General features: G+C 37.1%; 1 protein-coding gene across 1 annotated transcript in view; it reads right to left on the bottom strand.

Moving 5' to 3' along the window:
- TASP1 (taspase 1) overlaps positions 1 to 14,469 on the bottom strand; it is a 77,726-nt gene that overhangs the window by 14,660 nt on the left and 48,597 nt on the right. The window contains exons 11-12 of the mRNA XM_084201933.1: positions 9,472 to 9,582; positions 407 to 517 (exon numbers count right to left, since the gene is read on the bottom strand). Of these exons, the coding sequence (XP_084058059.1) occupies positions 407 to 517; positions 9,472 to 9,582 (222 nt within the window). The remainder of the gene's footprint in view (positions 1 to 406; positions 518 to 9,471; positions 9,583 to 14,469) is intronic.

Below are 14,469 nucleotides of genomic sequence, written 5' to 3'. Positions count from 1 at the left end.
AGGAACAAAGAACTTTTTAGAAAGCATTTTTCACAAATAAGCTACTGAGAAGCAGTAAACAGCTACATGCATTACTCCCAGCTATAAATGCAATTTTTCCTATGAGGAGCACATCCCACCTCACCACAAGCAACTATTGTATCTGTGTTAGGTTTAGAAGGATCCCACACAATCCTCTGAGTGACAATTCTGCTTAGAAATAGTGAATCAGAAAGAATGTTTTTTTCTGGAGTTTTGTTCATATTTGCCTTGTTTGTTCCCTATTTCACTTTCCTGATTTTTATTATTTCGATGTCAATTCCTTTTTGTTTTCTCTCTGGCTTTCAACCAGGCACAGAGATTTCATTTCACTCTTCATTTTGAACAAACACCCAGCTGAATTAAAAAATGAGTAAGAATTCCTTACCTAGCAAAGTTGGCTTTTCCTGTGAGGATTCAGGCTCTGCTGAACACCTGCAGGAGCGGAGAACGATCACACCTCCAAGTACACCATCTTCATTGGCTAGGAAAGGTGAACCTGGATAAAACCATTGGGGAGAATTATTTGCAGTAGGAATAGTTTCCTGAGCATTTTTTTTTAATTTGACTTTCTGCCTTTTCCCTTTAATCTTGTCACTAAGGGTTGAAAAGACTGACAGATCAAACGGTGCTTTTATAAAAGCATCCGTTCTCTTTCTCCTAGTGTTTCAAAGGAATCATTTTCTGGAATGTTAATCTACTAATTCACCAGCAAACAAAAAAAATAAAGAGCTACATGGAATAAAGCAAAAACATGAAAAATTGCATTTATGAGTGCAAACCTCAAGTGTAATTTGGATGGATCAAGAAAAATATAATGATGAAAAATGCAGTGTCAAGTTGAAAAAAAGTTGTGACTCAATATTTAGCTCTTTCTGTTCTATAGATTATATAAAGACATATCTAAAAATCAAGCAAATCTAGGTGATTTTTACAGTTTATTAATTTTTGCCAATTTAAAGCCCTTTGTACAGAGGCATCATGAAATTGCTATACTGTCTGGTTTGCTGTTTGATGAATATTAACAGAAAAGCCTGAGCACATCCTTTTCACAATTGCTCCTCTGCTGTCAATTTAAGACATAGGATATAAAAGTCTTCTATCAGAAGCTGTGAAAGCTTTAAAGGTAGCTGAACCAAGCCTAAGTATTTTTTCTCTGGTTTGCAATTTGAAATAAGAATCCTACTGCTTTAAATGTGGAAACAATGGTAACATTTACAAGTAATTTAAAATGTCTTAAGCCACAAAATTAATCAAATTCTTGCACTTAGGCCCATAGACATCCTAGTTACACATCTGCATTATACTGTCATTTAAAATTGAACATACAATTGCAACAGCCATTTAATGTAATTCTTTTCAATTCTTTCTTTTAAATAAATTAGTGTACAGGCACTGTAATTTGCCAGCCACCAGAACTTGAGAGCAGATCTATTCATTAGCCTCCTTTAACTCGCCCACAACTATTTGTATGATTAAAATTACTCCTTTAATGCAAATAGCAACAAAACAGCCCAATAAAAACCAACTTTGAGCATTACCATGAGGAAAACTAAAAGCTTTATCATGTTTTCTCTGAACATTAAAGCAGCCACCTCGAAAAATGATACAAGGTGGCCACTGCCATAGAAGCCCACATTGCAGGAAAATAATAAATGCAGTATGTTTAATAAACAGTAATATCTTATTTGATCTAATCAAACAGATTATTATCTTTAAAGTGCCACCTGCTTTGTAGAACAATATTACTAGTTACACCTAGTAATACACCTCCTGTATTACTCACTGACTGTGACCAAGTCCCTGTGAAACAAGAATCCAGCCCATGATAAGGTAGTAGATAAAACAGGAAAATATGTTTGGTTAAAATAGAAACACAAGGCTTGGAAAATTGTGAAGAGTTTTACCACCCAAGTCAGAATCAGGCACTTCAAAGACAATGCCTCTACCTGAACTTGGTCTGCAGACCTAATCTTACACTAAACTGCACAAATGATTTAGGCTCTAAGCCATGGTGAAAAGTCCAAGCTCTCTAAGCTGTGGTGAAAAGTCATGGCAAAGAGACAGAAAAACCTCTGGTTTCTTTTTAACAAGCAGTTTCTACTTCCCTTTCAAGAGCTGTGAAAAGATTCTTCTAAGGTTCTAGTAAAAAACATTAATTATTTCTTGAATTAAAATGGCTAAAAACGTTCTACTTCATCAGAACACAGCCAGCAAACAGCATTCACAGACAGCATATTCAAGGCCACAGTAAAACATTGGGACTGTATGAATACACATAATACCAGACAACAACTACTGATTATAGTTTATAGAGTTGGTTCCACTGAAATCTTGTTCTAGAAATGCTTCCATTAGTTTAATCACTTATTTTAGGGATTTCGTTTCTCCCACACTCTGAAAAAAAGAGATGAAAGGGAAGTCTGTAAATAAGCTAATTATATATTTCATCATTTTCCCAGTATTTTTGTCAACTATGCCATCATGACTGACCAAACTGTCAGCAATCTGAGTAACTTGGATATGGTCTTTTGAAATTTCACAAGGCTTAGCAGTATATTTCTTTCATTGCAGTGATTCTGCAGCAGAACACATAACACTGCATTTCCATCAAAAAAAAAATCAGTTTTTACAGGGATTTCTTTGCAGGAACAAAATATTCATCTTCAGCAAAACACAGATTAAAAAATCACTCAAAGCAAGTGTTTTTTTGAAAAAGGGTTTAATTAAGTAATTTAAAATTTGAGCTTCAAGCACGTAAGACAAAGTCTTCAGCTTACAACTTCATCCCAAAAGATGCTCAGCCTCTACAGGAACAACTGAGAGCCCCAATTCTGTCAGCATAAATAGCACTTATTTATTGACATTAAACATGGTGGCCATTATACTGCCCCAAGTACATCACAATTGCTTTCTGAAATAATTCCTTCCTTCAATGATTATGCACCATGGAAGCTTTATTACCAGCCAACAAAACTCAAAGGCTTTGAAGAGCACTCAAAAGTTGGAAAACTGACTGCATTAATTCAGCTTTTGCTGAAGTACACTGCCTCCCTAATGCAACTGGAAAACTCCAGAAGAGGATTAACTTAATAGCACTGCACCTGATAAAAAGTGTGATAAAACTCTTAACTTCAGCACACATAAAACACAAAAGATGTGCAAGACACTAACTTCTTTAAGAATGACACAGGTTGGGCCCTTGGACTAAGAAGAAATGTTGTTTATGCCACATGAAACCAGGTCACACTGCACTAACTTTGTAACAGTACTACTGGAGTGAGATAAATAAAATTACTTAATGTGACTTTTAGCAGGTAATTTGAATGAAACATCGAACCAAAAGTCTTCAAAAATTGTGTTATGCAAACAAAGCAAGGATGATGGGAGACCTTATCTCTCCTACACACAAAAACATAGCCTTGCTTGCCCTTTGATCTTCTACACCATCTCATCTCCAAACACAAGCAGCAAATGAGGACACAGTCACTTCCACTACCCTGCAAGGATTCAGGATCTTCCCAGCCATGGCCATCCTGCCTCCCTGTTTCTGTTGAAGGCTGCCATTCCAGAAACATCAGAAGCAAACTGTGTGACTCCACCCTCACCCATCCCAGATGCCTTCAGCAGCAAGTTCAGCTAAATCATCTCAGTGCAGTCTGTCTCCAATTCACTGCCTAAGCTGTGGAGAATCAACCTCTAAGAAGTGTCAAAAATGAGTTGCCCACAATAATAATATGACATTCTATGTCACAGTCAATTCAGGCTGTTTCTCTGCTCTTAAAAATCAGACCCAAAGCCAAATTAAATAGATGCTGAGAAGCATATTGTTTAAAAAGTTACTTATTTTCCAATTCAAGCAATTTTTCATAAATGTTAAAAGAGGAAGTCAAATATAATAGCTTTTTTAAACAAGGATTTTTCTAGATATGTGGACCTACTGATGATGATTACAATTATGCTAAAGAGTGTATTTTAACAAACTAGACAGAGCAAATGAGTAGGTCTATGGTAAGTAAAACTCCAGACAGCTGAATGCTATGCATCCATCACTGAATCTGGAAAAATAATGGTACAAAAGTATTATATATTTTTTTGGTACAGTATTACACTTTATTACTAAAGAGAATCCATGTACCATGAATTAATTTGACTGTTCTCAAAACACTGTGAATTCAAAGGTTAGGAACATATTTCATTAATTTAGTTCTAAAACTCATTTTGTTACAGCCAACCCATTGAGAAAAAGCATAACAGAGCAGACTTTTGTAAAAAATCACAATGTAGGTAATGACTTTTTTCTATACACATTTAATTAGTATTTCAAGAGGAGGAGAAAAAGTGGAACTAAAATGTATATTAAAGGCAGAATGGTTTCTCCTTGGAAGGAAAAAGTGACCTGGCTCCCACCTCCTACACCATTTTTGCTCTCTCTGTACTTTTCAGAAAGATAGGTTTTCCTGTACAAATTCAAAATTTAGTTAAAATATGTCTACTACCCAAAAATACTGTTTTCCACTGCAATAAAACAGAATTGCTGGACAAATCTTTTACCTAATAGCTTCCTAATGACAAAATCACAAAAAGCTGGGGCTTTAAATACCATTTTAAGTCTCATGAAGCCCAGTGTTCCTTTCCCAGTTACACTGGCAGAACCACTGAGGAATGTGGGATGAAAAAATCCAAAGTAAAACTCCAACTGCAACATTAACTAATAATGTTAGCACTGACTGGTCACAGCAGAGAAAAGGGGTAGGACAAAATCAAACAAACCCCATATTTCATTAGTCTTGGTCAAATCCTTACCTTACCTAGTCACAAAACTACATTTTCCAAAACACATTTCTCTCCTTCAAAGCTCAACTACTCTGTTATTGCTATGTGACATACAGAAAGCATCACTACATTTTTATTTATGTATTTTGTATGCTATTAATCTGTAGTAGTGGTCTCTCAAACACAAACAAGCAGGTCATTCCCTGATCCTATGAAATTCTGCAAGAGCAGTCAGAGCTGAACATCATGGCCCAGGTTCAGCTGCTGATCAGGGACAGAACAGAGAGTTTTGCACATAATGGCCTCAACATTCAGCCTTGCTCTGGAGGAGCTACAGTTACAAGTGAAGAACACTTTTTCTTTGGTGTCTCTTGTAAATTCAAGCTCTCCTGTGATGAAGATTGTTTCCTCCAGATCATGGGAATGAAGTTGTTCCCTTCTGATCCTGTGCCTTTTCCCCCATTTGTAGTTACTGCATAGAACCATTCTAGCACAGATTCAACACCAAGCTGTAAATGAAGTGTTTGATTTACACTTACCCAGCTGAAGGATGAACCAGCTGCTCATCAGATGTGCTACATTCACACTCTTCCAGAGCAGAGAAACCATTACCAGCTTCATTGTTCACATTGCAAAGACTTAGAACTTGGGTTTAAATACTGACTGTGGTGTAACCAATTAAGTGCTTCAGCATCCCCCAGTTTTAACAGAGGGCAGTTAAACAGTTCTAAACCTTCTTGTGCACTGTGTGAGTGAAACTCTGACTTTTTCAGGTCAACAGTCACAGATCACCTCAGCCACTGGACTGTCAGTCTGTGTACAGAGCATGGTGGAAGTGAAGCTGTTTGCCACTCTGCTTCTGCTATGTATCCCACTAAACTCCAAATATAATAAGCACTAAATGAAACCTGCTTCTAATTTCATGCACCATTATTTGGTGAATGTTTAAGCACAAGCTGTCTCAAGTCAGATGTCTTTATATTTCATGATACATTAAGTTACAACATCTATATTGAATTTTTCAAGAAGCTGCAAGAGAACACCTGCACTTTAAAACTTTACAGGTAAGATTTTAAGAAATGAAATAACTGAGGATACCACAGACCAGTAAAATCCCAATGCTTCTGGCAAGGAGAAGCATAGGAAGGAGCTGTACAGATCCTTGTGGAACATCACCACACTGTGCTTATGAAACTTCAGGATCACTTCATTCTCTTCTGAAATCCTTTTCTCTGTGTCATGGAGAAGCATAACAATGCTTCCATAGTTTGTTTCCTCTGCTAGAAAACCACAAAGGATACTCCAAAGCTTAGAGTGATGCAGCACCAAAACAAACTCTAATGTACTATAAAGTAACTATAACACTGTGCAATGCCAGTCAGTCTTGTTATTGTTAAAGTATGAGGCTTTTTCCTACCCAGCAAGCATAACTAAGTATCAGGAAATTCATTTTCTATGATTCCTAGCTGTCCAAACTCCTGCTCAGAAGAGAGGATTTTGACACTAAATTTCTAGAAGAGTCAGCATTATTCTTCTGCTATTACCTTTCTGCAGACTTGGCTCAACTGAATTGCAGCTTAAAAATGCAAGAATAGAGAAACAGATCTCTGCTAAAGAAAGAACAAATATCAGATTCCAGCTATGTCTTTCAGCTCATTATTTTCTAATACTTCATAAGAAGTTCTAAAGTACCATTGGTAATGCTGCCACTGTTAAAAGCCCAGATTTCCTGCCAATGAGATGACACAAATATTTACTCTAAGACTACATTAGAGTCTACAAACACAAACTTGGCTGCATTTGAAAGGAATGATGAGTAACAAAATCCTCCCTTCTTCTGTCTGGAAGGTACTTGTGTTTACAGAACACCATTCTTTAACTGTGAACCAAGCCTTCTGCACTCTTTGACTAAAGATATGGCACCCATTCCATTTACAAAAAGTCTATATTTCATTTCTCTCACCTCTGATTCAACCAGCAGTTGTGCATTCTCCACAGTAAGCTGGCTCTGAGAAAGGATGAGAGAAGCACATCTGACATGAGTTTGCTCATCACCTGCTGTTCAAACAGCACTCACTGTCTAAGCCAGGCATTCCCTAGCTGGAAGGATTCCCAGGACTCTGCAGAGACTCAGAGTCCTGTAAACAGGAAGCACCAATCTGATGGCCACTGCCAAAATCAGCTGTTCATCCCTCTGATACAAGTAACACACATTTGGACTGCTGATAAAACATTCTAGCTCAGCTTTGTTCAAGGCTGGGTTTTTTTCCCAATGCCTTGGTCCATTATAATTCTGGTGACAGCTTGACAAGACCACAAAGCAGGGCTCTAAGGAAGGCAAGGGAAGCATCCATGCCATCAGCAAGGAGTCTTCTACCCCATTTTATCCTATGTTTCACAGTAAGGAATTCTGCACCATACCACATGTCCTGTGCTATCAACTTGCACATCACTAAGGAAAAGCCACAGGAAAAACCTATTTGGTATAAACTTACTGTTTTTAAGTGTAATGCACGTTTCTGTATTTGTCACATGTAACTTTTCATTCCATCTACAGAATTGCCAAGATAGCCAAAATTTCTCTACCAGCTACAAACTCAATACTGTGTCACATGGAACCAGCAAGATGCATCTGGATTTTGATGTTTTCCTCCATCAGTCTTCATTCACAGGACAGCTGAGCACAAACTAGATTTTATGTTTTGTAATCTAAGCACTTCACCTACACAAAACAAAGGTGGCAGGATCTTTTTTCCCCGTATCAGCACTGCTCAGAGTATAACTGAGATGCTACTGAGTATAACTGAGCAGATACTACACAGCCCTGCTGTCAGGCAGCAGAAGCTTGCAGTGGTAAATTTCTGAAAATACAAGCCAGACCTGTCCTGAATTAAAACTTGAAAAAGGAATTGTAAAGCATTTATATAAATGTTATATAAACGTTTTTTCAAATTTTCTTTTCATGAAGAGCATTAATTTAATCCTGTCTCTCCCTCTTTTCACTTTCTGCTGTTTAGCTGGGTTTAGAGCCTTCCCAAGGCAATAACACACCACACTGATATCCTGGTACCTCTGTCTGTGCAGCTCCTCTTTCTCTGCAATTGATAGTTCAGGTGCAACAAATTCTTCAGCAGCATTTAACAGGCTCTTATCTCCAATAGAAACATTTCCACATTTCCACTAAAGAACACAATGCATCTATCACATAGGAGCCAGTTAACATTTAATATGCAAAGGGCTGGCAAAATACATTAAACAACAAAATGAGAATTGTGGTTTTGCTAACCATTACCAAACCTAACAAAGAAAACCCAGAAAACTCAAAGCAACTCAAAGCAAGCACCTTTAACTAAAACTATTTAAATTTTGGGCTTTTATCAGCCAGTCTCTACGAATTACTTCCTAAGTAGCTTTCCATCTTGTGTGTGTACATGCATTAATATGGAATTGCAGAAGGCTACCTACAATTTGGGCTGGCTTTTAGCATTGTTAGAACAAACAGCAGAATGAATTTTAAGAGCATTGACTAAAGATCTGACTTTAGCAAAGCCATCACATGCATCCTTCCTAAACACTTCTTTTGGGTACACAAACTCCTAATTTTGTGCCACTATGCACTGGAATGACTAAATATAAAAAAGCTACATTTTTTTCTGCTTGGATTAGAATCTTTTTGGGGAACACACAGAGTGCTCTGCACTCTTACAACACCTAGAAATGACTGCAGTACAGCAGCAGATTATCAAGTGCAGTCTCCAATGCAAAGGTGACTTCCCTTTAAACAGTCAAATGTCAGAAGCAGAATCTAACATGGATTTAACACTAGAAAAAGAAATCAAGAAGTTGCAATGCACTGCTTGCCAAGATCAAATGCATTAGTCCCTGGGATCCCAAAAGGTGTCTATGTAGCCCTCTGTAAGTTCTAATTAAAATATCACAAAATGAGCTTTGGCAACACAGTGTACAAGTATTATGTTGCCCATAAGAAATTTTCAAGATGAAAATTGTCTGTGGATTCTAAAGCTTGAAAAATTTTAAGGGGTTATGAAAACACTGCAAGTCAACATAAACGCCAGAATCTTCAAAAGGGCAAGATTTTATGGTTATTTTAAAAATCCACTTTCATATTTTGCTTATTATTTGAGGAAAGGAAAAAATATCTATACTTACAAGACACTGAAGATATATTACACAATTCTCTTAAATCAAATAATTTTTTTAACAAAGTATATTTCACTTTTCCAAGAAATTAATTTCATTATGTAAATAGCAAACCAGAATCTGTCTGTCCAAAGCATTTAATCACAACATGAAATGGTTTTGAGGTCTACTATTTTTGAAAGGGTTAACATCATGAATAATTTTTACTAATGCTCCTAACCCATCAATTCTAAAAAATGCAATTGTACACCACAGCCCATGATTCAGACAGGAAATTCTTTCTTCAAACCTCTCTGGGTATTCTATGACTCACATAACAATTGAGGTATTTCCAAGGGTTTTCCTTTAAATATCCTAATATATTCTTCTGTAGTTTAACATTTTTCAGATGTAACACAAGATGAAAACTGAAGCCAACTGCAACACAAGGCTTCAACAGAAATCACAAGAATAAATATTTCTGATAGAGTTACTTGAATTTTCAAGTAATTTGCATTTAGGCAATTATATACTTACCAATGAACTTGTTTTGCATAGTCTCTAGGAGAGCTTGGTGAGCATCCTCTGTTTGCAAAGCACATGAACATTCTCTGGCCAGTATGGTCCGGACAAGGTGCTCTCCACAACCTAAAGAAATATTAAGAATAGTCAAAATACAGATATTACTTCCAAGAAACCCTGCCATTAATTTATATCATCACATTAATTTGGCTGTGATGATGTAAAATAATGATAGTTTCTTCACAGTGATGCAAATGACAAGTTTCTGCCACACATTTTTATTTCTTAAAAAGGTTGACATGAAATCACTCAAAAATTCAACTAAGTCAGTGGTTTTCTCACAACTTTCCTGAAATTTTGACTCCACAAAGTCATAAACCAAACAAAAATTGAAAATTACAGAAAGAAGAAACAGCAACACTGTCTCTGACTTAGCATCTCTATCCAGCTAGAATACTCTTACTAATCATTCTCCTGGGAACGATCCTTGCATGCAACTCTTCAAACCAAGAACAAATTCAGTGACACAGTAACTCCTTTTGCATGATAGAACCTTCTACTTAGTCCATCTGATTCAGCCTTTTTGCAACAAAGGAATACATGAATCCAGCCATGCTTTTTTGCCAAAGTGGCTGGTCACTGCACTCCTAATACAAATTCCTGTAATTTTTAAAGGTTTGCCTTTAAGAAATTAAAAAGCTTCTGCCAACAATCACTTATTGCCTCAGTGCTTTCTGTACTTATCCCCTGAAACCTATTTTTGGTGAAGGCAAGCAGGTCATTACTGCCACTCTTGTTCTGTAGGAACACTTTCACACCTGCTATTTTTTCTCCTACACCCTTTTCCCTTCCTGTGCTATGCTTTGGGATATACAGCTGCAGCCAAATGGCACCATGAATGTTTACTGAACCAGCTGGGGTTGTTGGACAGAAAATTCACAGCTGATACCAAGGTCATTACACTACTTATGCCTCCTGTTTGTTGACATTTTTCCTTAATGGCAAGGAAGCAGACAAAGCAGCTAGAAGAGGTTTAACCAAGAGCCAGGTGAACTGTGTTATCCAGTTAGGAAAGAAAAAAACCCACAACTAACAGAGTTGTGAAGTAACAATGATCTCAAATTATCTAAATATAAGTGACTACATTTTGATCATGTTTGTAACTTAGCAGGACCTAAAATTGCCCATTCACAATTATATATAAATATTTCTAGCATATTTCTTATTAAATACAACAAGATGATGCAAGCAATGGAATCATTAAAAAAAAAATCTGCTATAACACAGTTGGACTTATTAGCTCAGGTACAGACCTACATAAATACACCTACACAGCCTCCAGAAACAAATTTATGGCTGGAAACAATCTAGTTGCTTCCAAGTGGCAGGGAGCTGGAGCTGGTAAGACATCAGACCTAGGCTGGCATCAGACAAAGGCAGCTCAGGCTCCACGGGTAACTCACACTTTACTGGAAGCACTAACAAGCCCAGAACAGAGACAATGGCTGAAGCCAGCCTAGATGTGGCATAAAGAAAAATTTAATAATTAAACCCAGCCCAAAGTGGCTCCAGTGCAGCCTGCTGAGCCTCTCATCACTGTGCATATGCTGAGTTCAGAGCACTGACTGCTGTGGGTACAACAGGGCACAAACATGTTGGCAGGTCTGGCACTGGGTGTTGCAGGGACTCACAGATTGATTTCTAGTTCTTTTCATCATTTTAAACCCTAACATGGCAACCTACTCAAAGAATCTCCCTCTCTGGCTACTTGACACACAATTATACCCTTCCCCTTAAATGCACAGTGAGTTTCTATTGTTCTTCAAAGATTGCTAATACAGAAGGGGAAAAAAATTACCTCCCACATTTTCAAGATTAAAAAAAAATCTCAAACCCCCACACCCCCCCCAAAAAAACCACAAAAAAACCCACACACAACAAAAATCACAACAAAAAAACCCAAACAACACCCTCTGGAGCACTATGGATGCATTAGAGGTCAGAGAATCAGCCCAGAGACCAGATTGCTGAAAAATTGTGTATACATGTCCCAAAATCCTGCTATGTTCAATCTTCACAAAAATACCTTGGTCTTCAGTTATGTGTCCCTGCTAATGGGAAGTGTCTCCTGATTAATACAATTCAGCTAAACTGAGATGTTTGAAGTGGGACACTTTGGCATTGAATCTACATACAACTGGCACAACAGAAACACAAAAAATTCTTTGTATAGCAAACAGACTGATTAAAATCCAGTAACAAAGTTAGAGAAAATGAAAGAGACAAAATACTACAACAATTACACAGCCAAGGGAAGTTGTTCTTGAAAGCACAAGGGAAAAAGTGTTTCCATTGAGACTGTCAAGCTCTCAAGGTAATCAGAGAAGTGTCCTGGTTAGGAGATAATCTTCCAGAGGCTCATGCAACCTCAGCATCTGCTTACAGGAGGGTCTGTCTGTTCATTTGCCTTATTATACCCACACTCTGAAGCTTCTGTCCACAACAGAACTGTGAGTTATCTACTATTTCTTCCAAAGTGATGGATGAAGAACATGGAAAAACCCCACAAGATAACATTTTACCCATAGATCACAACATAGATATCGCTTCTTTTAAACTAAGAAACTTTAATCACTATGAAGTTTTGCTGTAAAGAATAAAATTAAACGGGCATATGCTCTGGCAAAAACCGAGAAAGCTGTTTTTTTCTTGAAAAAACCTGTTAGCACCTTTAAAATATAACACATAACACCTTTAAATATAACTATTTGAATAAGAAGCAGGGGACTTAGAAGAGGAATCAAACAAATGAGACACAGAAATGACTTAGAAGAGGAATCAAACAAATGAGACACAGAAATCAGACTGAGTCTATGTATCTTCAGTGCATCAAGTAATAAAACCAGATGTTACTACTTCACAATTTTCAAGTCTTTACTAAATTGGAATTAAAAAAAAAAACAATGGCCATTTTTTAGCATGACGTATAATGTTATTTCCCCCCCAGGAAAACGACTTTATTGAAAAGTTCCCATAACATCAAGTCTGCTCCAAAAAAAATTCAGAGAGAGAAAATTTAATATGGGTTAAAGAACAGCTGCAGCCCACATCCCCATCCAGGATCAACCACAAGGAAAGCAGCTTTGAAATTCTACTAACACATCACACATCTCTACATCCCCACAGACAAAGTCATTTCTTTTTGTCATATTTATGTCAACCTATAAGGCAACAAACTTACAGCCTGCTGCTGGCAGTGTATGTAAAAATCTTTCAGCACATCACTTGCTGGAAGTCTGCAGGGACAGATATCTAAGGAAAACAATTCCCCCATTTGCAAAAGAAAAATTTGTTACTGTAGTTTTTGATGTAGGAACATCTATTTTTGAAAAAAAAAAAAAAAAAAAAAACAAACCCAAAAAACCTAAGCAGTGTGTCACATACTTTGACCAGATACAGGCTAAGAAAAAGAAATACAGTTTTTATTATCTCAAGTCAGAACCAAATTTCTTGCAGGTTTAGCAGATCTATATATCTGTATAGCCTCAAATGGGGGGACACACTGTAGATAATACCAGGACTAGGCACAAAAATAATGTATACATTACTAGAGCAATCAAAACTGATTTGTAACCTACAATATAAAGTTGTGGCTTCAAATTTATAGTTCCAGTCATTTTAGTCTAACCACCAGCATTAGCCAACTTCCAAAAAAGTTGTATTAACATGACCCAAGACAGCAATTCCAGTGAAAGCTACTTAAACACATTTCCAAATCATGCACACAAGTTGATGAAAATGTAAATCTGATTAATGTGCTTAGCAATCTCACATTATACTACATTTAACTGCAAGTGTTAATACACTTGGCATTTATTTCACTGAACAGCACTACCAAGTTCAACCAAACCAAGAGGGACTCCCACTAAGAATTTGCCAATTCTACATTAAAGTCTCAAATACATTTGTTTTAGTAACTTTCCTATAAACAGAGTTAAAATCATTTTATCATCCTTCCCCATTTATGTTGATGACTTCTGTATCCTGAAGCTCATTATATTTCAGAGACGAATATTTTGCAGTGACAGACAAATGCTTCCCTAAGATTTCACACATGAGTGACTCAAATGCAGATGACTAGCTGGAAAAATTTACTGAGTTAAATTAGAGCTTCACATTGAAATAACTTTCATATAGTAAACAAACTCTTTTCCTAACACAGTAATATTCTGCAAACACCATGTTGCCTACTTGTAACTCCTCTGCTGACACAAAACCTACTGTTGGAACTGCTGCTGTCCATGTTTGTAGGGCTAAGTACAATTAACTGCCTTCCTCTAGGATTGCTTCTAGCAAAGGCAAAACCCCTTCCACAGTAAACAAAGAGTTTATAGAGACTATTTTGATAAATCATGCCTGACAAATCTGGTGACCTCCACCAATGAGGTTACAGCACTGAAGGGTACTATGAGGATGGTGAGATACTGCAACTGGTTGCCCATGGAAGTTCTGATGTGCCATCCCTGGAAGTGTTCATGGCCAAGCTGGAAGGAGCTCTGAGCAACCAGTTCTAGTGGAAGGTGTTCCTGCCCATGGCAGGAACTTTAAGGTCTGATCTTTAAGGTCCCTTTAAAATCCTACAAAAAATAAACAGAAACAGATATTTTGATGCAAGTTTCTAGCCTCCTAGATTAAGGGGAGAGAATATACAGATTCTTAAAGGCTCCAGGCATTGATGGCAACAGTTTCCTATCACAAGGGAAGGAAAGAAGAATGAGGCCTAATAGCCACAACACCTTTATTTTGTAAACAAACTACAAGCCCAAACAAAATTCTAGAAGATCCCAGAAAACCTGTCTTCAACCAGAAGCTTCTATTCCTGCCTGAAAATTACTTGAAGATCATCCACAAAATCACCTGAAGATCATACAGAAACACCAACACTGATTTTCAAAGACAGATATCTTGGATAGTGCCACAATACAGTTTCAATGCAGTGTTTCTATCAAAGTG

This window comes from Fringilla coelebs (genome assembly GCF_963513975.1).
Source record: "Fringilla coelebs genome assembly, chromosome: 3".
Lineage (NCBI taxonomy): Eukaryota > Metazoa > Chordata > Aves > Passeriformes > Fringillidae > Fringilla > Fringilla coelebs.
Note: the sequence above shows the minus strand (reverse complement) of the source record. Positions and strands in the feature narration are given on the sequence as shown.